Source organism: Acomys russatus, chromosome 17 (genome assembly GCF_903995435.1).
Source record: "Acomys russatus chromosome 17, mAcoRus1.1, whole genome shotgun sequence".
Lineage (NCBI taxonomy): Eukaryota > Metazoa > Chordata > Mammalia > Rodentia > Muridae > Acomys > Acomys russatus.
Window position 1 is genome coordinate 30,368,976 of NC_067153.1, and position 23,764 is coordinate 30,392,739.

Below are 23,764 nucleotides of genomic sequence, written 5' to 3' on the forward strand. Positions count from 1 at the left end.
ATGTTCCCTCACATGATACAATTGACAAGTAAGGACCCTTAAGCCTGTTTTAATTTTCATTTTATGTCATTACAATTATTCCCTCTTCTACCTTCCTTCCTCCGACCTCTTCCACGCATGCATTTTACTCTTTCTCTAATCATAGCCTCTTTTTCTTTAATTGTTGTTGTATATATATTGCATTTCCCCCTCTTTTCTGAATATATAAATACTATCTGCTCAGTCTGTATTATGTTATGTGCATGTATGGGACCTTAGGGCTGATCTTAGAATAACCAATTTACAGGCTCTTCCCTGGAGAAGACTATTTCTCTGACTGTCAGAATTTTTTTTAAGATTTATTTATTTAATATATATGAGTTTTCTGTCTTCATGCACACTAGAAGAGGGATTCAGATTCTATTACAGATGGTTGTAAGCCGCCATGTGGTTGCTGGGAATTGAACTTAGGACCTCTGGAAGAGCAGTCAGTGCTCTTAATTAATGACCCATCTCTCCAGCCCTGACTGTCAGAATTTTTAAGTTGTTTGTAGTTCTACATCTAGGGTTGAGGCCATGAGAGATTTCCTGCTTCCATGTTAGCATGCCCATTGGTTAATTATGTTCAGGTCTTGTTTAGACAGCCATGTTGCTAAAACATCATGGATGTAGCCTTTTTGTATATTTCCAGGAGACAATCTCACGGCAAACTTCTTGTCCCTCTGGCTCTTAAAGTCTTTCTACCTCTTCTTCTAAAATGATTTCTGAGCTGCTAAGTTTAAGAACTATGTGGTAGATGTATCAGTTGGGACTGGTCATGACATTAGTGTTTGTTCTCTGCATTTTGATAGTTGTGTTTTTCTATAATGCTCTCCATCTGTTGCAAAGAGAATAGGGAAAGGAAGGAAAAATAGAAGTGCTCATCCGTGATGACTGTAAATCACAACAATGACCAACAAACATTGCACAATGCCTTAAGGTACAATAGTGGCACGTGTGCTCTGGTGGTAACCAACAGCTCTCTAATTGGACTTATGAGTCATTAAACAAGAGAAAAATCATGTCTGGTACTGAAAAGCTAACTATGGCTAATGAAGCCATAGATCTTGGGAGAGAACTATGACTCTCTACTAAACCTATTAGCATTTTACTAAACCAGCATATTTCCTAACTACATTCTAAATAGCTATCTCAAGTCTGTTTTTGATATCGTTTTGTTTTTCTGAAACAGGGTTTTTTTTATGTAGCCTTAGATGACCTGGACTTGCTTTGTAGACCAGGCTGGCCTTGAGCTCACAGAGATCTGCCTGCCTCTGCCTCCCTCTGTTCCTGTGATTACAGGTGTGCATCTCCGTGGCTGGCTCCTCAAGTCTGTTTTTAAAAGCACTACTCCCATTCTGCAGAGAACCGTTTTCCAAGGCCATACCTCCGTAAGACTATCACACCGGGGATTCAGTTTCAACATACAAAATTTCTGGAGATGTAAACATGCATACCATAACAAATACATATAGAAACGTTATATCGAAATTTTTTTTCTTAACAAGGAAGCCTGACAACATAACTATGCTCCTTAGAAACACTCAATAGTTTGCTTGGAAGATTTAGTTCCGACTTTGGTATGTATTTGTTAGATCTCTCATCACCTAACCTAATACCTCTAGGTGTGTTTTCTAGTTTCCCTTCATTTCTTTTAGCCTGGGAAAAGACTATCTCTCTTTTCTTTTCCTTCCATCCTTTTTTTTTTTTTTCCTTTTCAAGGCAGGGTTTCTCTGTGTACCCTTGGCTGTCCTGGACCTCACTTTGTACACCAGGCTGGCCTCGAACTCATGAAGATCCACTGGCCTCTGCCTCCTGAGTGCTGGAATTAAAGGCACAAGCCACCACTGCCCAGGCCAGCTGCTTCTATTCTTTCTATTCTTTGAAATCTAATTTTTAATTTTTTTTTTTTACACTTACTGTTTTAAAGTGAACACAGCATACTTCTGTTGTTGTTCCTTTCTTCCTAGCTCCTTTTGCAGGAAATGTTACCTTTACCTGTTCTATCATAGATCTGCGGGTGTTGCTCTCAGCACACTTAACATTAGGGTGGAGTGTTTGATTTAGGTGCCTTTCTGACACAAAATAAGAAGAGTGAGGCCAAAATATGTTAGTCAGTTAATCACATTCCAGTGATTAGACAGTATCTATTTTATACCTAGTACTGAATAGATGTTTGTTAATTGACGAACTTTGAGAAACTGTAAAGCCTTGGAATGTTCCTTTCAGGTAGGTAGAGATGGTTAAATATGTCCTCTACAACACAGAAACAAAAAGTACACATGTGCTTTCTGAGAGACCGACCATTTGAGCCTAGAGAGACGCACTGTGTCTTGACAACCATAACAGCTAATCTATACTTCTTTTGTTTTTTATTATTTATCCCCCAGCTTTAGTAAAATAGATTATAGCAAGTTTCCCTTTGTGCATGCTGTTCTATGAGTTGTCTAAGGCAGAAAGTTAAAATGAAACTGCCTCTTCATATCCCCTGAGTTGGTAGTAATGTTTTCTGTTTTTTGTTTTTTGAGGGAGGGCTCCATTATAGTAAAGATTAATAATTTCACTCATCATCAATTATTCATACTTATCTATTTAAAGGGTACTTGTGAAGTAGGTGTCAGCAAGGTCAAACATTTGTTACCTAACTAAGGCCTTATTCCCTTCAAGAAAAAACACAAGTTACAGCAATCAATAAGAATGACTATAAGGTCTTTTATCACCTATGAAACTATTATTACACAGCCACACAAAACCATATTCACACTCACACACACATACGTAGCACATGCACAGGAATCTATCTATAAGAGTAAATACTTTCTCACAGAGACACTAATGCTTTATGCTAATGCAGAAGAGTTCTGATGCTTCATTTGACATAAACCTTGGCAAACCCAGCTTAGCAAGGAGCAGTTACATGTGTTGCATAAAGCTCAGGCCCATTTACCTCTTTTGTCTTTGACATTTAATTTCTTCTGTACTGCTAGGTGGGTGGTAGTTCATCCATTGATATATTTAGCAACCTGTAACAAAAATTACTGTACTCTGAAAAGAGGAAGGAATAAGTATTACTTTCTATTAGTATTGGAGAGGTTTTTTTTTTTTCTACTTTGATAGTAGTAGGTAAATCAGAATTCTTGTTTGTTTGGTTGGTTGGTTTTGGATTTTTGAGATAGGGCTTCTCTTTTTAGCCCTGGCTGTCCTGGAACTTACTCTGTAGACAAGGCTGGCTGCCCCTGCCTCTCAAGTTCTGGAATCAAATGCATGCATCACCTCCACCCAGTGTATATCACAAATCTTAAACCCGTACAATGAATTGTGGATCAGACTATGAGATCCAAATCCACCTTCTGGATAAGTTGGGGCACGCCATCCATCATTGGAAGAATACATGAATGCTTATGACATATTACACTCATATACTGGATCCCTGGGCTAGGATCAGCTTTATAGTACCACTCTTGTGTAAACTAAGGCTTGTGAAAAGAAATGTTAGATGGCATATTTATGTGAGAAAAGCCAAAAGAAGTACAATGTCCATATTAAAAAAAAATAATGAAAATTCTTTTCATTATTTCGTAACGAGTGTCATGGTCCTGACAGATAAGGAGGGTATCAGAACATGAAGAATGAGTGAAAGGACAGAATGCTTCTGTGTGATGAAAACATGTCACAAAAGAAGAGAGCATGACAATCAGATGCAGACTATATGATGCTGTGAGATGTGAATCTTGGAAACCATCCTTCTAGACGTCTACTTCTAAACATAGTAATGCCTCACACCTACCATTAACAACAACTATAACAATGCATAAAATATGTTTGAAGAAACAATAACACTTCTGAGCAGGTAATGACTCTGGGGAGAAAGGAAAGCAGCCAGTAAATTGAACCAAACTCATGGGAGCAAAATCAAGCAGAATTGTTTTAGTTTCCCATACTAAGAGGACACTAATGGTCATCTAAGAGCCAAGAAAGATATGAGCCCTGGACTCTCAGTTGTGTCTCATGAAGAAATGAAACCAAGCCAAAGTAGACGAGCCCTGAAAAATCTGAAATCCCAACTTGAATTATTAATTGAGATGACATAATCTCCGCCATCAAATTTCTTCTTCTTTTTTTTATATCTATTTTCCTTTGCTTAAATATTCCATGGGTATAAGCAAGCTATAAACTTCCCCCTGAAAATCACATTTCTTTAGGGAATTTCTGAGGCCAAGTTAAAATGAACCTTGAAGTTTCTACCTAGGCTATTTCGAAAACTCTATTGACAAAAACAAAACAAAACAAATTCTATTGCCTTATAACAACAGCATATGGAGAGTGATTTTACCCTGTTTTCACTCGCCCTCACATTCAAATGTAGGTCACAAGATCTATACAATGGAGCCAACTGCCAAACATTTTTAACTGGAGAAGAACAAGGGCTCCAGACATGTGACTACTTAAAATACTCCAACCATCTTTTGTTGAACCACCCCAACCATGACTCTAGATAGCATTGCATAGTGACAAAGAATCCATGCTGGGCCCTACCCATAATTCTGACAGACAGTGTCATTATCTGACAATTTTAAAAAATTAACTATTTTATAGAGTGGTTCTGTTAGTAAATTAAGAAGAAAATGTTTTCTTTAGCTGTCCATAATATAAGTAAGTGAATCGCCTCTGGGGTAAAATACCATCTCACATGGTAGTAGTTTGGTACATATAATGCTCAGCTTCATTAGCTACATCAAAGGCCAAACAAAGAGAAAGATGAAAAATAGTAAAAAACTATAGGTGATCCACAACTGGAGCTAGTCTGTTATGAACCTTAAAATATTTTTCAGTAATGCAAACAGGTAGATGGAAATATGGAAACTTTCATGATATAATGATCCTTTTAAGATAATCAAATGAAAACTGTAATAGATTGACCACAAATGAAGACATCATTAGTGAGCTTAGAAAACAAAATCTAAATCTGTAGAACAAAACAGTTTAAGAACAGAAAATAAAAGACAAAAGAGAACAAAACCACAATAAAAATAAAAACAAATATATGGGAGACAGTAAATGCACCAATCATGTCTATAACTATAATAGAAAGTAAAAGCAGAGAGGAAGTGAAGTAAAAATTGTTGAGGATTTCCTAAAACCAATTAATGATATAAAACCACATTCAAACATCTACATGAATCCCAAGCATAACAAAAAATATACTTAAAAAATATAGTCAACCCCACTGTGTTCTTTGACATTGCGGCTGATGGCGAGCCTTTGGGCCCTGTCTCCTTAGAGTTGTTTGCAGACAAAGTTCCAAAGACAGCAGAAAACTTTCGTGCTCTGAGCACTGGAGAGAAAAGATTTGGACATAAGGGTTCCCCCTTTCACAAAATGAGTCCAGGATTCACACGCCATAATGGCACTGGCAGCAGGTCCATCTATGAAGAGAAATTTGAGGATGAGAACTTTGTCCTGAAGTATACAACTCTCTTCATCTTGTCCATGGTAATTGCTGGACCAAACACAAACAGTTCCCATTTTTTTATCTGCACTGCCAGGACTGAGTGGCTTGATGGCAAGCATGTGGTCTTTGGAAAGGTGAAAGAAGCCATGAGCATCGTGGAAGCCATGGAGCGCTTTGGGTCCAGGAATGGCAAGACCAGGAAGAAGATCACCATTTCCTACTGTGGACAACTCTAATTCTTGTGGCTTGCTGGCATCTTACCCACCAGACCGTTCCTTCTGTAGCTCAGGAGAGCAGCCCCACCCCCATCTACCCTGTAAATCTGCTCTCACTGAAGTTCTTTGGGTTCCAAATTGTCCTCATTCCCTTCCAAGTTTAGCTGGATTGCAGAGCTAAATTTATTATTACGAATAAAGAGTAAATAGAAAAAAATGACAAATGTAATGAAGACTACATTCTGTAGGCTCAATGTTCTTAGCAAATATATATTATTACGAACTTATTAACTGAGAGTACTGCGCTTATAACTCAACTAACCTAAACAATAGGAAAAGAAGATTAAAGAGTACAATAATGAGACCATTAGGATATCAGTTCTAAGGAATGATTCTTCTGGTGTAGTCAGCAGGATTTCTTCTCCTGGAACCTGGAGCAACCAGGACCCAGAACCTCAGCTGGAGCCCTGGAGCCCCAAAGCCTTCCCTTGAGCGGTTCTCTCTAGGAGTGTCTCGAAGTGGAGTGATGAACAGCCAAAACTATCCCAAGTCTCCAAAGGCCCCATCTCTTGTTTTTGGCTCATTTTTATACCTCCTTTCAGAATTTGTTCAAGGATGCTTTTCAGCTGGTTAATAACCAATCTCCCCCACATGGTGGTGGACTTCTAAGGAGATAAACATCACCTGCCCTCTCACAAGTCTTTTCTTATCCCCCATTTGTGATCTAAACAAAAAACATGTTTATCTCTCTTTCAACATTCTATGCTTTGTTTTTATTAGTCAACTGATTTTTTAATCTCATAATATGGAAGTGAGATAACAATGGAAATGATATTGGATTTTTGGATTTATGAAAGTAAATCATCCCAATATATAGTGCTTTACCATGAAGAAATTACCTTTTACAGGCAACCATAAATAAAAAATAGTTCCAAACAAACAAGAATTGTACAAATTCATTTTCAGTAGACCTGTGTGTAAAGAAGCAATGAAAATGTAGAAAATGAATTTTAAAATTCAATAATTAGATAAACATAATTTTATTCTCATTGACGGAGTCTCCTCTATGTCAGTCATTGTCTTCAAATACAATGTTTGCATCAGAAGCTCTATTTCTCAATTTCTGTTCCTTTTAATCAGCTATCCTTCTCGTTCTTTGACTTAGTCAGACAAGTCTCTACTTCAAAGATTTTGCATTTTCTGTTCCCCTTGTTGTCAGTGTTCTTTGTATGAGACTTCTGCACATGTAGCTTCCTCACTTCAGTAAGAACAGCCCTAATGTAACTTCCGAAATGAGTTCTCTGTGTGTGTAAAAGGTCAAATGCCCCAGTGTAACACTGCTTTCTTTGATCTTTTCTCTTCAGCTATCACCATAGTCTAATGTACTACAGAATTTTCTTCTTAATCCTCCCCATCCTTCCCATTGTTGCTTTGTTGTTTTTTTTCTTTTTTTTTTTTTTTTGGACACAGTCTTGCTATGTGGCTCATCTTGGCCTGAAACATGCTGTTTATCTCAGACAGACTTTCTACTCCCAATCCTCCCATCTGTCTCTTGAATGCTGACATTACTGGCATTCACCACAATTCTCAACTTAATCTTATTATTTTTCTTGTTGAAAAAATATATGCTAAAATAAGACAGCAGGATTTTGGCTTTGTTTTGTAAATCTGGCATTATGTCCCTAGGTACTAAAGCAGTTGCAGTATTTTGCTGAATAAATATTGCTCAATTAATGAATCAATTAAGTAAATTCAGTGGGAACACTATAGATTATTTTTAAAATATAGAGATGTCAATGCAATAGCAGAAAAATGATATTTCCTGGATTTTTATAAGATAGACTGGTAAAAAATTGTTGAATTTGACTTCTAAGAAAATATATAATAAATAAAAATAATATATAAAGGATTTCAGGACTGACATAATTGTTGGGTAGGTGGGATATGTTAGGAAGGTCGAAGAAGCCTTGTATGGCCAGAAGTTAGAAGTAGAACCTGAGGATATCAGATAATCAGATAGAGGATAGAGACTGAGGTTCATTTTTATATGGAAAGAGGACTATCGATGTTTCTCATCAGTAAGTCATGGAGTTGGAGCTGTGTGTTTGGAATTCTAACATGCAACTGACTAGTTAGACACAAGGGAGGGAGGGGAGGAACAGGCCAGTGATAAGACCATTCTAATAGTCTGAGAAAAATTAATATGGTATAATTTAGATGGCAGCAAGTAGAATGAAAATGTAAGCACAGAGAAGAGATATAAAAGATATAGAGATGACAGCTTTTGGCAGCTGGTTAGGAGTTGGAGATGAAGAAAAAGGGGAAGTTATAACAATGTAGCTTCAAACTTGAGTGACTGATAGTGAAGACGTCATCAAAATTACAGGCAGATTAAGACTCTCTGTTTTGAAGGTTGAGTTAGAATTTCTGTTCTAGATTGGATTTCGCATTGATCATGGTTCACTTTATCATTTGGGGAAAAGTATTATGTTGACTTGAAAATACCTGCAATAGACCTTTTTAAAAATTTTTTTATTAATTTATTCATATTACATCTTGATTGTTAGCCCTTTCCCTGTTTTCTCCCATTCTTCCCTCCCTCCCACTTCCCCCCTTCTCCCCTCCCCTATGTCTGTGATTGAGGGAGACCTCCTCCCCCTATATATGCTCTTAGAATATTGAGTCTCTTCTTGGTAACTTGCTATCCTTCCTCCAGTGCCGCCAGGCCTCCCCATCCAGGGGACATGGTCAGAGAAGGGGCACCAGAGTTTGTGTGAGAGTCAGATCACACTCTCCACTCAATGGTGGAGAATATCATGTTCGTCGGCTAGGTCCTGGTAGGGGTTCGAAGCTTACTGCCTATATTCTACTTGGCTGGTGCCTTAGTTTGAGGAGGACCCCAGGACACAGATCTGCCTGTTATAAAGTTCTTATTGTAGGTTTCCAGGATCCTGTGGGTCCTACGATTTCCCCATTCTTCCATGCTACTCTCGCCTAGAGTCTCCATAGGATGTCCTCTCTTCTGACCCAGTTTTTTGGTAAGTAAAGTTTTTCATGGTACGTATCCCTTGGACTAGTGTTTTGATATAAGTGAGTATATACCGTTTGTCTCTTTTTGCTTCTGGGTGAACTCACTCATTATGATAATTTCTAGATCAATCCATTTGTCCACAAATTTCTGGAATTCCTTGTTTTTAATACCTGAGTAGTACTCCATAGTGTAAATGTACCACAGTTTCTTAGTCCATTCTTTTACTGAGGGACACTTAGGCTGTTTTCATGTTCTGGCTATTATGTATAAAGCAGCTATGAACATAGTTGAGCATATGTCCCTGTTGTATGGTAGGGCATTTTCTGGGTATATTCCAAGGAGTGGGATAGCTGGGTCTTGAGGAAGCCCTATTCCCATTTTTCTGAGAAAGCACCAGATAGCTTTCCAAAGTGGTTGTACTAGTTTGCATTCCCACCAGCAATGAAGGAGTGTTCCTCTTTCTCCACATCCTTGCCAACATGTGGTATCATTTGAGTTTTTGATCTTAGCCATTCTGATGGGTATAAGATGGAATCTCAGTGTCATTTTGATTTGCATTTCTCTGATGACTAACGAGGACGAGCATTTCTTTAAGTGTTTCTCAGCCATTTGATATTCCTCTGTTGAGAATTCTCTGTTTAGTTCCAAGCCCCATTTTGCAATTGGGTTGTTTGGTTTTGTGGTGTTTAATTTCTTGAGTTCTTTATATATTTTGGATGTTAAACCTTTGTCAGATGAAGGATTGGTGAAGATCTTTTCCCAGTCTGTAGGCTGTCGCTTTGTTCTACTGACAGTGTCTCCTGCCTTACAGAAGCTTCTCAGCCTCATGAGGTCCTATTTACTAATTGTTGACATTAAGGCCTGGGCTGTTGGTGTACTGTTCAGGAAGTTGTTTCCTGTGCCTATGTGTCCCAGGCTCTTCCCCACTTTTTCCTCTAACTGAATTAATGTCTCTGGTTTTAAGTTGAGGTCTTTAATCCACTTGGACCTGAGTTTTGTGCATGGTGACAAATAAGGGTCTAATTGCATTTTTCTACATGTAGACATCCAGTTAGATCAGCACCATTTGTTGAAGATGCTATCCTTTTTCCATTGAGTAGATTTGGCTTCTTTGTCAAAACTCAAGTGAGCAAATGTGTGTGGATTCATCTCTGGGTCTTTAATTCGATTCCATTGATCCACCAGCCTATTGCTTTGCCAGTACCATACTGTTTTAATTACTGTTGCTCTGTAGTACAGCTTGAGATCAGGTATGGAGATTCCTCCAGAGGATCTTTTGTTGCATAGGATTGTTGTTGCTATTCTGGGTTTTTTATTTCTCCATATGAATTTGAGAATTGATCTTTCAATATCTTCAAAATATTTTTTTGGTATTTTGATAGGGATTGCGTTGAATCTGTAAATTGCTTTTGGTAAGATGGCCATTTTTACTATGTTGATTCTCCCGATCCACGAACAAGGTAAATCCCTCCAGCTTCTGATGTCATCTTCAATCTCTTTCTTCAGAGGTTTGAAGTTTTTTTCAAATAAGTCCTTCACTTGCTTGGTTAGAGTTACTCCTAGATATTTTATATTGTTTGTGGCTATCGTGAAGGGAGTAGTTTTCCTAATTTCTTCCTCTGCCTGTTTGTCATTTGTATACAGGAAAGCTACTGAGTTTTTTGAGTTTATTTTGTATCCTGACAATTTGCTGAAGGTGTTTATCAGCTGTAGGAGTTCTCTGGTGGAATTTTGGGGGTCACTTATATACACTATCATATCATCTGCAAATAGGGGTAATTTGACTTCTTCCTTTCCCATTTGGATCCCCTTGATCTCCTTTTGATGTCTTATTGCTCTGGCTAGAACTTCAAGAACTATATTGAAGAGATATGGGGACAGAGGGCAGCCTTGTCTGGTTCCCGATTTTAGAGGGATTTCCTTGAGTATCTCTCCATTCACTTTAATGTTGGCTGTCGGTTGGCTTTATATAGCCTTTATTATGTTTAGATAAGTGCCTTGTATTCCCGATCTCTCCAGAACTTCAAACATAAATCGGTGTTGGATTTTGTCAAATGCTTTTTCTGCATCTAAAGAGATGATCATGTGGTTTTTCTCTTTCAGTTTGTTTATATGATGGATTACATTGATGGATTTCCATATGTTAAACCATCCCTGCATGCCTGGAATGAATTCTACCTGGTCATGGTGAATGATGTCTTTGATATGCTGTTGTATTCGCTTTGCGAGTATTTTGTTGAATATTTTTGCATCAATGTTCATAAGAGAAATTGGTCTGAAATTCTCTTTTTTTGTTGGGTGTTTGTGAGGTTTAGGTATCAATGTGACTGTGACCTCATAGAAGGAATTTGGTAATATTCCGTCCATTTCTATCTTTTGGAATAGCTTGAATAGTATCGGTATTAGCTCCTCTTTGAAGGACTGGTAGAATTCTGCGCTGAAACCATCTGGCCCTGGGCTTTTTTTGGTTGGGAGACTATCAATGGTTGCTTCTATTTCTATAGGTGAAATAGGGCTATTTAATTTGTTTATCTGGTCTTGGTTCTATTTTGGCAAATGGAATCAGTCGAGAAATTTGTCTATTTCCCTTAAATTTTCAAATTTTGTGGCATAAATGCCTTCAAAGTAGGTTCTTACGATTCTTTGTATTTCTTCAGTGTCTGTTGTTATGTCTCCCTTTTCATTTCTTATTTTGTTAATTTGGATAGTGTTTCTCTGTCTTTTAGTTAGATTGGCTAACGGTTTGTCTATCTTGTTAATTTTCTCAAAGAACCAGCTCTTGCTTTTGTTGATTCTTTGGATTGTTCTTTGTTTCTAATTTATTGATTTCAGCCCTGAGTTTGATTATGTCTAGGCGTCTACTCCTCTTGGGTGTTTCTGCTTCTTTTTTGTCTAGAGCTTCCAGATGTATTGTTAAGTTGTTTATGTGGGATGATTCCATTTTCTTTTTAAAGGTACTTAGTGCTATGAATTTTCCTCTTAGCAATTGCTTTCAACGTGTCCCACAAATTTGGGTATGTTGTTCCATCATTTTCATTGAATTTCAGGAAGTCTTTTATTTCTTCCCTTATTTCTTCCATGACCCATGTGTCGTTAAGTAGAAAGTTGTTTAGTTTCCATGTGTTAGTATGCTTTTTGTTATTTCTGTTGCTGTTGAAGTCAAGCCTTAGACCCTGGTGATCTGATAAGATACAAGGTATTATTTCAATCTTCTTGTATCTGTTGAGGTTTGCTTCGTGACCAACTATGTGATCAATTTTAGAGAATGTTCCATGGGGTGCTGAGAAAAAGGTATACTCCTTACTGTTTGGGTGGAAAGTTCTGTAGATATCTGTTAGATCCATTTGAGTCATGACATTGTTTAATGAAGTTATTTCCCGGCTTAGTTTTTGAGTCAAAGACCTATCCTTGAGTGAAAGTGGGGTGTTGAAGTCTCCCACTATTAATGTGTGGGTATCGATGTGTGGGGCAAGCTTTGTTAATAACTCTTTTACAAATGTGGGAGCCCTTGTATTTGGAGCATAGATGTTCAGAATCGTGATGTCTTCTTGGTTGACTTTACCTTTGACGAGTACGAAGTGTCCATCCTCATCTCTTTTGATTAAATTTGGTTGGAAGTCTATTTTATTAGATATTAGAATAGCTACCCAGCTTGTTTCTTGTGACCATTTGCTTGGAATATTTTTCCCCAACCTTTTACTCTGAGGCAATGTCTGTCCTTGTGGTTGAGGTGTGTTTCCTGAATGCAGAAGAATGTTGGGTCATGTTTATGCATCCACTCCGTTAGTCTGTGTCTTTTTATTGGAGAATTGAGACCATTGACGTTGAGAGATATTAATGACCAGTGATTGGTAAGTCCCTTCATTTTTGGTATTTGTAACAGTTGAGATTTTGTGAGGTTGTGATTTTGCAATGGTATAGTTACCTATTTCCTATGTAGTTTTGGTTGTAGTTTGACCAGTTGGGGTGGAGTTTTCCTTCTAGTAACTTCTGTAAAGCCGGATTTTTGGCTAGGTACTGTTTGAATTTGTTTTTGTCATGGAATATCTTGTCTTCTCTGTCAATGTTTATTGATAATTTTGCTGGATATAGTAGTCTTGCCTGGTATCTGTGTTCTCTTAGAGTTTGCAGAACCTCTGTCCAGGCCCTTCTGGCTTTCATGGTCTCTGCTGAGAAGTCAGGAGTAATTCTGATAGGTTTGCCTTCATATGTTACTCAGCCTTTTTCTCTTGCTGCTTTTAATGTTTTTTCTTGTTCTGTATATTTTGTGTTGTTATTATTATGTGGCGGGAAGATTTTCTTTTCAGGTCTATTCTATTTGGTGTTCTGTAGGCCTCTTGTATGCTCGTATGCATCTCCTTCTTCAAATTGGGGAAATTTTCTTCCATTATTCGATTAAAGATATGTTCTGGGTTGTGGAATTGGCTATCTTCTCTTTCCTCTATCTCTATTATTCTCGTTTCATCTTTTCATGTTGTCTTTTATTTCTTGAATGGTCTGTCTCAGGAACTTTTCAGATTTAACATTTCCCTGGATGGTTGGTTCCAGTTCTGCAATTGTATCTTCAAGTCCCGATATTCATTCTTCCATTTCTTGCAATCTGTTAGATAAGGCCACCTCTGAGATTCTTGCTTTCTTTTCTGATGCTTCTCGATCATGTTTTTCTTCCGTGTGTTCCTTTATGATAGCTTCCATCTTTATCTTCAGGTCTTGAACTGTTTTAATGATTTCCTTAATCTGGTTATTTGTATTTTTCTGAAATTCTTCAAATGCCTCTTTATATGACTCTTTTAAATCCTCAGCCCTCTTGTTTGCCTCCTCCTGCATTTGTTTACAGACTTTATTTGTTTCTTCCCTTATCATCTTACTTACTAAGGACTTGAGGTCATTTTCTTGTATATCAATTGTTGTTGGGTTCTCCAGGTTGTTTTCATTGGGATTGCTGGGATCTGGAGATGCCAACCTGTTTTGGTTTTTGTTAGCGTTCTTTTGCTGTCCTCTTGTCATTTTGGTGACTCTGGTGTTGGGAGGTGGTTTGTAGTGACCTTCCCTGTTTGAGAGTGGATAGTTGATGCCTGATTATAGGTAGGGTGCCCTTGCCTGTGGGGATCAGAGAGTATTTCCCTGGACCAGGCAGGTGATTCAGGTTCTACTCCTGGAGATTTTCCTCAACACCTTATGCTCCAGGCTGAGTCATGCAAAGTAGGTTTCTGTTTGGGCCTTTTCAACTTACTGCTGCAATTCAGAACAGCTCTAGAGTAAGGTCAGCGCACAAGCTCTCTAGGTTGATCCCAGCTGCCTGTCCTTCCTGTTGCTTTGTAGCCAAGATGCCAGGTGGATCAGATCTTCTGGGCTGCAGCTGTCTTTTAGCTCTGCCTCTATACACTGTAAGAGTGTCCAGCCTCTCCCATGAATTTGGGAGTTCGTGCTGGGTCTGCAGGAGCTGACCCAGCTAGGATCTGCCTGTTGGCGATTACAGGATCAGTGCCTGGGAGGCCTGAGACAATATGGTTTCAGGCCACTGGCAGTATCCAAGGAGGTAGCAATTTCCACGCCCCTGTAAGCCAGGACACTCCCAGATTGCTTTAGCTCAGCAGTTAGACCCTGCAAGCACAACCCACAGCTCCCTGTATCATGGGAGGTCCTGTCACGCCTGCAAGAATGGACCCAGCTAGGTTCTGTTGTTTGGGGACTGCCAGGTCAGTGCCGGCAGCCCAGGCGAGCAGCTGGCGACAATGAGGCTTCAGACCACTGGCGGGAATACCCTGTATCTTCTCTTTCCCCCCAGTGAAAGCCAGGATACTCTCCGCTGGCTGTAGGTCAGCAGTTAGGCCCTGCAAGCACCAACCCCAGCTCCCTGTACCGTGGGAGGTCCTGTCTCGCCCGCAAGAATAGATCCAGCTAGGATCTGTTATTTGGGGAGTGCCGGGTCAGTGCAGGCAGCCCGGGTGGGCGGCTGGCGACAATAGCGATCTGCAATAGACTCTTATTTTGAATAGTCAGTGCTTGGCTGACATCATTTTGGGAGATCCTGGAAACTCTGTGTGGTGGGTTCCAGCTGGAGGAAGGTCTCTGGGAGGAGATTCTTGGGCCATTGATATCTTATGCTTGGCTGCTTCCTATTGCTCTCTTCACTACTCTAGTCATAATATGAACATCTTTGGTGTTCCACATCCTCCCTTCTACAATGGCTGAAACTTTTGAAATCATGAACCGAAGTAAACTTTTCTTCTCTTAAGTTATCATGTTGTGTATTTTGGTTATACCAACATAAAAGCAAATAACGCAAAGAGATCTACTCTTTCTCCCTCTTCCTCCTTGCAGAAGCCAACACTTCCTAGTGTATCCTGATGCAGTAGCTGATGTGTTGGTATGGGGTGTATATGAGACCTGCCCAGAGCATCATCATTCAGGGCTGAGACTCAAAACTTGATAAAAACCCAAGTATGGTTCTAATTTCTTCATTTGGTTGTGTTGGTCTCTTGCTACAAAATCTGAAAAACTGAATGATTCTCTGAGCCAAGGGATCAGGATCCATTGCCTGTAGGGTTCAAAAAAAGCAGCCTTCAGGGCCAAGGTTTCAGTAGGTTCAGACTGAAGCATCCCAGAATATCCCAACATGGCCCCTGGGGATGCTCTGTAGCTGAAAGTGTGAGTTGGCAATCATGATAGTGTCCTCCTGAGAATGCTTGCTGACTTATTGAGCTTTCATTAACTGTAGTGTATCTACTTTAATGAGCAGTAAAATACTGTTTTTAATAAAATAGTAGCTTTAGTGTTCCTGGAATAGTCTCAATTATATTTAATATACTAAAAGATAGGATAAGAAAGAAATGTAGGGAGATCTCAATTGACATTAATGGCCAATTCTTGAAAGTCATGGAAAGACCAATATCTTTTTTTTTTTTTTTTCATTATAGCCTCTTTTCGTTATTGATGAGGGTTTACTATTTAAAGGAAATCTAAAGTTTGGCCTTTTGAAGAAAAATTGTTGTTTAACAACACAGCCAGTCATTTCCTCAATTACTTGTTTTGCAAATTTTAAAGTTTCTTCAGATAAGATACAGTTTGGTGCCAAGAAAAGGTCTGATTCATAATCCCTTTAGGACAGTGGAGTATATATTCCTGATGACCTAGGATGCATATATTCTGCCCCTTTCTTCCTTAAGAGAATAGCACTTTTGTGACCCAGGGGCAAACCATATTAGCTCAAGAAAATCACCTTTTCCTTTGCCAATATTTGTTTCATAAGTGGGCATATGACCCCTAACTTGGGCTAATGAGAAATGAAGCTATGTCTCTGGTGGATCCTTAGGAAGTTCTTGCTTACACTTTAAGAATACATAAAAAGATTCTGTCTATAAAAGGTTAAAGAAGGAGCCATCATCCTGTGGCCACAGGGAGCTATCACTAGGGAAATTATAAAACTGTGAATCTTGTAGGTTTCTAGAGGGTCCTAGAAACCTACAAGAAGAACATCATGATGGGTGGACTGGGGCCCAGGGGGTTCTGCTCAAACTATTGCACTAACCAAGGATAATGCATGCAGTAAACATCAAATCCCTACTCTGATCTACCCAATGGACTGCACATTCTGCACAGTTATGTGAAGAGCAGGGACTGACTCTGACATGAACTCTGGTGCCCCATATTTGACCACTTTCTCTTGGTGGGGAGGCCTGGTGGCACTCAGAGAAAGAATAAGCAGACTACCAAGATGAGACTTGATAGCCCATGACCATACAGAGGGGGAGGATGTCCCCCTTGGTCTTAGACCTAGGGGAGGAGAATAGGATGAAAGCAGGAGGGAGGGAGGAACAGGAGGATATAAGTGATGGGATAACAATTGAGTTGTAATCTGAATAAATTAAATAAGTAAATAAAACTGTAAATCTCTATCAGAAAAACTGGGAGTCTTGGAGCACATTGTGGGGCTTCCAGAAAAAGCCATCCTGGACTGTGGCCTTGTAGTTATAGGAGCCTCTACATTGTCAACATACTAATAGCTATTTTTGTCATTATTGTTGTCACTTGCCTCTGAAACAGCCACAATAATATGCATACTAACTAAATTAGTACCTTAGACAGATTGCTCCACTATGATAGTTTTAGTTTGCATATTGCATGAAAGGGGAAAATGAAAAGGAATTGAAAGTTTGGGAAAACTCAAGTTGCACTATAGGATTTGGGAAATCACCAAAATTGTCTACTCCATTGAAGAAGTTTCTACTTTGGGCAAGACCCAGTTTGGGCATGGCTGCAAAGTTTTCACCTTTTGCAACACAGATAAGAATCAGTTGCTTCTGTTTTGTCATGGTTCTGGCTCCAGTGGATGTTAGACACACTCTGCTGCTGGTGCCCTGTTGCCTTTGTTGCAGTAATCTTTCCTATAGAGAACATTATGAATTTCAAAGAATGGAGAACACCAGCATCTGCTGAGCTTCCAGACATAAGTTTCCAGTTAACTAGACCTACTTTTGTGCTGTCTGTATCCAGAAACTTGTTTTTGTCAAGACCTTCTGCCAACTGTCAACATTTGTTATTGCTGTGTCCAATCAACTGATCTTTAGTGAATACATATTGTGTACAAGATAATATATTAGGCCTTAGGGGGTACTATATGAGTTTGCCCAGGATTCTTTAGTAAAGTATCTGGTGAGTTTAACCAGCAAAAAATGTACTTTCTCATAGTTCTTTAAGTCTAGAAAGTCAAGATCAAGCTATTGGAAGACTGTTTCATGCTGAGACTTTTCTCCTGGGCATTTTTATAGGACCATCACTCTGTGCATGTCTATGTTTAAATTTCCTTGTCTTAAAACATGTCAGTCATATTGAATTAAGGACCATTCAGAGGACCACATTTTAATTTAATTGCCATTTCAAAATATTTTTAAATATTGTTACATCTAAAGTACTGGACATTAAGGCTTTAACATAATGGGTTTTTGTGTAGGGGCTCTCCTTATTGTGTTTATTCTTTGCTTGTTTCCTTTTTTTCTTTCTTTGTGACAGGCTCTCCTACCACAGCCCAAAGTGGCCTTGAAGTCATGTTCTTGTTGTAGTTTTTCAAGAGCTATATTACAAGGATATACTACCATGCAGTACTGTTTGCATATGGGTTTTGAGTGGACACAATTCTGACCATAACAGCCACATCAGGGATGAAGAAATTCCAGTCCAGAACAGTGGCATTCTCTGCATACGCACTAGCTGTCATAATTTGTTCACAAGGTTTGTTTCCTGAATTCCATGTCGATAACATGATGGGCAAATGGACAGAAGACCTGAGTTGTTAGCAGTGGAGGGGCTGTTTTCCAGAGGCTCCAAGTCCTCTTTGTCCTTTGCAAGAATCACTAATCCCCTACAAATATGTGCCATTACTCACAAAAACACTCTTTATTACTGTTTTTGCTGATTCTATGTAAAGTGATAAATTTAGTTTCTCCCCGAGTGGTAGGTGAAACACATTTAAAATTACAGAAGAAGAAATAGCAAACTGTCTGCAAATATATATTCAGTGGTGGGATGAAAATGATCTGTGGAGATTGTGCTCAGCTGTAGTCCCAGTTGCATTGTTGCTAGCCTTCATTAAGCATTTGTTCTATTGTTGTTCTGCATGAAATGTGATCTATATATACATATATGTGTTATATACACATACATATATATACATACACACACACACACACACACACACACACACACACACACACACACACACATATATATACCCTCATTAGTCTACAAAACAGCACCTTGAGCTGATGACTCTCATTTTGTAACTGAGAAAATTGACCGACATGTGAGATACCTTGGATCATCTTGCTTGGGCCTCTGTGTTCTGGGGTCCAGTGTCTGTACTCTTAGCTACTGCTCAGCACTGCTAGGAAAGCATCCACTCTTGTCCAGGAGGCATGGAGCCGGGAATGGTAGTCACTGAAGTTTTGCTTTGATAAACTCTAAATTACATAGCTGAAAGAGACTGATGAGATCATGAGTCCTTGATCAAGGACTATGCTAGGTGAGCTAAAAATTAGGACTCTAATTCTACTTTTCTCCATCAAAACTTAATATTCTCTCATCTACCCTGACAAGTTCCTTTTGATTTTTCATTTATCATATACTAATAATTATGACCACAAAACTATATTGAGTTATTTTTAGATTGTCTTTATCTCTCAAAACATTTCAGTTGCTTATATTGAAAAAACAAACAGCTAAAATAAAAGGCCTTGATTAGCTAATGAAGATTTACCTTCAGCTCTTTTAGGTAAAGAGAAATATAACCATGAAACCCAAATAATGTTTTAGAAGCTATGTTTCTCATCAATATGGACTGGTTTTGGCCTGAACATATATGTTTACATTGTAGTCACCCTATAATGAGACAGCAATGTGTCCACTATGAACCAAAGGGTAACAAATAAAAAGCCAAGCTCCAAGAATAGGTTACTTCTTTTGGAATTGTTCACCATTGAGGTCCCATAGACTCCCAAATAGTATAGACTATTGTTATTGCTCTTCAATACCCTGCAGCAACTCACGGTAAAGTCCTGTAATGCCAATGACATAAAGGAGTCATATAGCATGTAGAAATCAAACTGGTGTGGAGCCAGATGTTTTCTTCCCTACTGGCTAGATTTCATAGTGATGGCAGGTGCAATGTACACTACTGATTAAAAATAGTCAGGAGTCTTACTTAGCAGTGAACCATGGGAGCTACGATAATAGCTGGCCAGGCAAGACATGCCCACTAGTGAAATGCTAACAGAAATGTTCCTTAACTAATCAATCTTTTTTTCTTAAAGATTTTATTTATTATGTATACAGTAGATCAGATCACACTACAGATGGTTGTGAGCCACCATGTGGTTGCTGGGAATTGAACTCAGGACCTCTGGAAGCGTAGTCAGTGCTCTGAACCAGTGAGCCATCTCTCCAGCCCCTCAACTTTTTATAGGTAGATTTAAGTCCCACTCTACAAGATGAAACCATTGCCTAGCACCATTATCAGCCTAAGGACCTATATCTAGACAGGTACTGGCCACTAGGGGAGAGCCTTTTATTCTTATTCTACTAAGTGGATAGAGTATTCGTCTGACTTCTGATGGCTTATTGGTATACCCATAGATCAATGCATATCTCAATGCTCATCTGAGAAGCTACTACTTGCCATAGATGATGATTAGCATAGAGACCCAGACTGGCTGAGGTACATAGAATGAGACACTGCAAAATACTCAGCCCCGAGGAGAAACTATACACCTTAAATCCATCCCTGGATGATGCAGGGTCCACTGTAGAAAAAGGGGGTGAAAATGTGTAAAAGCCAGAGATGGTGGATGACTTCAGGAACAGTACCCTCTGGACACAGCAGGGCACATGAGCAGATTAACTAACAGTCGCTGCAGCATCGTTCACAAGTCCTGTGCAAACTCAAGCCAGACCAGAATGAGAAAGTGAGTTTGGGGTGAAGTTTCACTCCTATCTGAGGAGCTGTGGAGAAGTGTCAGCTTCTGGGATAGGGAGGGTGCCTTTCTCTAAGAGTGTAGCTTTGGTACGTTGACCATGCCCTTGTGCTGATGGAGGACATAGATCCAAGAATATTTGGACACATATTGGCCTTGATGATGATGATGATGATGATGATGTGTGTGTGTGTGTGTGTGTGTGTGTGTGTGTGTGTGTGAGAGAGAGAGAGAGAGAGAGAGAGAGAGAGAGAGAGAGAGAGAGAGAGAGAGAGAGAGAGAGAAAGCACACAAATTTGGGTGAGATAAGAGAGGGTGGAGGGAATGAATACAATCAAAACTCTCAAACAACTAATAAAAACAAAAAACAACAGACAAGACCCAGGAAAACACATTCATGGCAAGGACACCAAGTCCCAACATAAAGGACAGACTAGTTATGCAAAACATTTATTAGTAACAAGTAACAGAGGCCAGCTGGTATGTTTAATGTCTGGTTTAACACGTTTTCTTCTGGGCTTACTCTGCTGTGATGTTTTCTTTTGATTGAAGGATGTGACAAAATACCAGTTCATACAAATGTGTAGTAGAAAAAGAGAATAGGACATGATGCTGCCTGTTTTTATGTCCACTTGACACAAGCTAGAGTATCTGAAAGGAGGGAATCTCATTTGAGAAATTGCCTCCCTAAGATTAGGCTGTAAGACATTGTCTTAAGTACTGACAGGTGAGGGAGGGCCCATCCCATTCCAGGCCTGGTGGTTCTGGGTTCTATAAAAAGGCAGGCTGAGCAGCCCATGAGGAGCAAACAAGTAAGCAACATCCCCTCCATGGCCTCTGCATCAGCTCCTGCCTCCAGGTTTCTGCCCTGTTTGAGTTCCTATCCTGTCTTCTTTCAGTGATGAACAGTGATATAGAAGTCTAAGCCAAATAAACCCTTTCCTCCCCAGGTTGCTTTGGTCATGGTGTTTCATCCCAGCAATAGAAACCCTAAGATAGACATTAATAACCTTTTTGATCATTGACAAGGCACCAAAATCAGTAAGTAGTAGAGTAAAGCAACAGAACCCTTGTTAAGGAACTTATATTCATTTACATTGAAACCTGTTAATCTCTCGTACTTTGTGTGCATCTCATCTATGCATGATCCTCTATCATTACTCGTTGGTCATTAAAGAAATTTGGTTCAATAAGCTATGTAGATGTAACAAATATTGAATATAATTTATATAGAAATCACGGGATTCATTACTACCACTGATCTCATTGAAGGAGTACTTAAACACTGCAAAGTGTCAAGCTAATGGTGATAGGTGCTAAGTTCTCCACCAAATATTGAATTTTGTTTTATTTTGATTTTATGAAACAAAGAATTGCCCTCACTAGTGTAGCACTTTGTGTGAGGACATAACTGGCAACCTTCCTGTCTTACACTCCATAATGTTTAGGTTAGAGTCATAGGCCACCATGCCCAGTTTAAAATTTTATTCTTAACAAAAGTACTGTCACTTGGTCTGGCATAACTCCCTCCACAAGCATCGACTTGCTTGTGCTCTTCATGGGGCCATCACACAGCCCATGGAAGCAGAGATTTCTGGGTATTCCCCAGTTTTCTATAATAGAATAGTCCTATCATTAAAACTGTGTCTACCTAGGTTGGGATATAACAGAACCAACCATTTTCATGGCTTTATTAGTGTTATATTGAAGTTAAAGTAGGTCTTTCTCTCTTTAAAAAATTACTCATAGTGCTGACTAAAATGCCTGCAACTAGTGTCCAATGCAACGGTTCTCAATCTTCCTAATGCGGTGATCCTTTAATACAGTTCCTCATGTTGTGGGGACCCCAATCCATAAAACTGTTTTTGTTGCAACTTCATAACTATAAGTTTGCTGCTGTTATGAATCATAATGTAAATATTTGTTGTCCAGAATATCTGATATGTGCCCCCAGCGAAAAGTTGTTCAACCTCCATAGGGTTTGCGATGCACAGGTTGAGAACCACTGGTCTAGTGACATGGCCTTATTTAATGTACAGGAGTCGGTAAGTGACGTGCCCATCGTGGCTTTAAATTTTTTAATCCGTTATTTGGAAATAAGTGCAAATATAACATGATTTCAAAATTAAAGTGACACAATACCTAGAGAATCTTCATTCCACCCTAGTGTTAATACCTTGCTCTACTTGTTTTGTTTCATACCCTCTCTCCACATCCCTCATTTGCTCTTTTCCTGAATCATTTCAGGTTAAGTCTTACATATCATGCTAATTTTCCTATAAACATTTCAGTATTTACTTCTTAAGAAGAGAGGAGGGGTCTTTTGTTTTTGTTTTGTTTTGTTGTTGTTGTTTGTTTTCCCTCTTCAACGCTCACACTGCAGTGGTCAACTTCATCATGTTATGTAGATAGTATTTTTATTGCTTTAATCAGTTGACCCAATGAGGTCACTTTAGGTATAAGATCCTGTGTCTGATCAAACACATCATTTAATTCTTTTGTGTATTAAGCCTCTTTTGAGCTGGGATATGGATATGAATTTCTGCTTTTAGAATGACCCTCACATGTTTAAGTATAAATGCTATATTCTTTCAGTTAAAAAAAGAATACTCTTCATTTTGTGCTTTTCTAATGTTTTTCTGCATTACATTCAGATTATATGTTCTAGGCTGAAACTTTCCCTAGTAGCACTTTGTGGTGACCACATTTCAAGGCACATGATACCATATGCTTATTATTAGCTGTGCTAATTGTGATCATCAGCTGGGTTGTTGTCTAAGTTTTCCAGTGTATTATTATTTTATTTTTCTCTTTTAGAACAATAAGTTTTTGGTGGGATGACCATGTAACACCCCATTTCTCATCCAAATGTCTCCTTCTTCTAAAATCATGTATTTATGACTTTCCTGATCCATTTTTTCTATGGTGATTATGAAACAATGCTATTTTTACTCAGCATCTCTCATCACAGAGCCATGAGCATACAAATCCTCCCCTGAGCAAGAGAGCAAGAGCCCATGCTTCTCCTTCTTGGAGCTATCTATCATTTATTTCTCAACTATCAATTATTTAATGTCAATCTATCTATATCTACCATCTACCTATCACAAATGATCATTTATTTATTTATAGAAAACAGCCACCTACTTTTTATTAGTATAAATACTTATTATTGTCAATTGGTTATGAAATATATTGCTAATAAATTTGGCGTTAGAATTGCCAAAATTTCAATGAGACAGGCTTCCATGCTTCCTCTTCTGCTTTGTAATATACATCCCAATCATGTTTTTTCCCCTTGAGCACTTTTCTAGTATAAGTTGTTTCTAGCTCATCTTGTATTTAACTTGCCATTCTTTTGGTGGTTTGAATAAAAATGGCCCTTATAGGCTCATATATTTGAATGCTTAGTCACCAGGAATTGATACTATTTGAAAGGATTAGAAGGATTAAGAGGTGTGGTCTTGTTAGAGGAAGTGCATCATGGGAATGGATTTTGAGGTTTCAAAACCCCATGCCACATATTTGTCACCATGCACAAAACTCAAGTCCAAGTGGATTAAAGACCTAAACATAAAAC

At 38.7% G+C, this 23,764-nt stretch overlaps 1 protein-coding gene across 1 annotated transcript; it reads left to right on the top strand.

Annotated features, from left to right (window-relative positions):
* Window positions 1-5,087: 5,087 nt before the first annotated feature.
* Window positions 5,088-5,706, top strand: LOC127201812 (peptidyl-prolyl cis-trans isomerase A-like). Its single transcript, XM_051160521.1, has 2 exons — window positions 5,088-5,109; window positions 5,237-5,706. The coding sequence occupies exons 1-2, from the start codon at window positions 5,088-5,090 to the stop codon at window positions 5,704-5,706; spliced, it is 492 nt and encodes a 163-aa protein (XP_051016478.1).
* The last annotated feature ends 18,058 nt before the right edge of the window (window positions 5,707-23,764 follow it).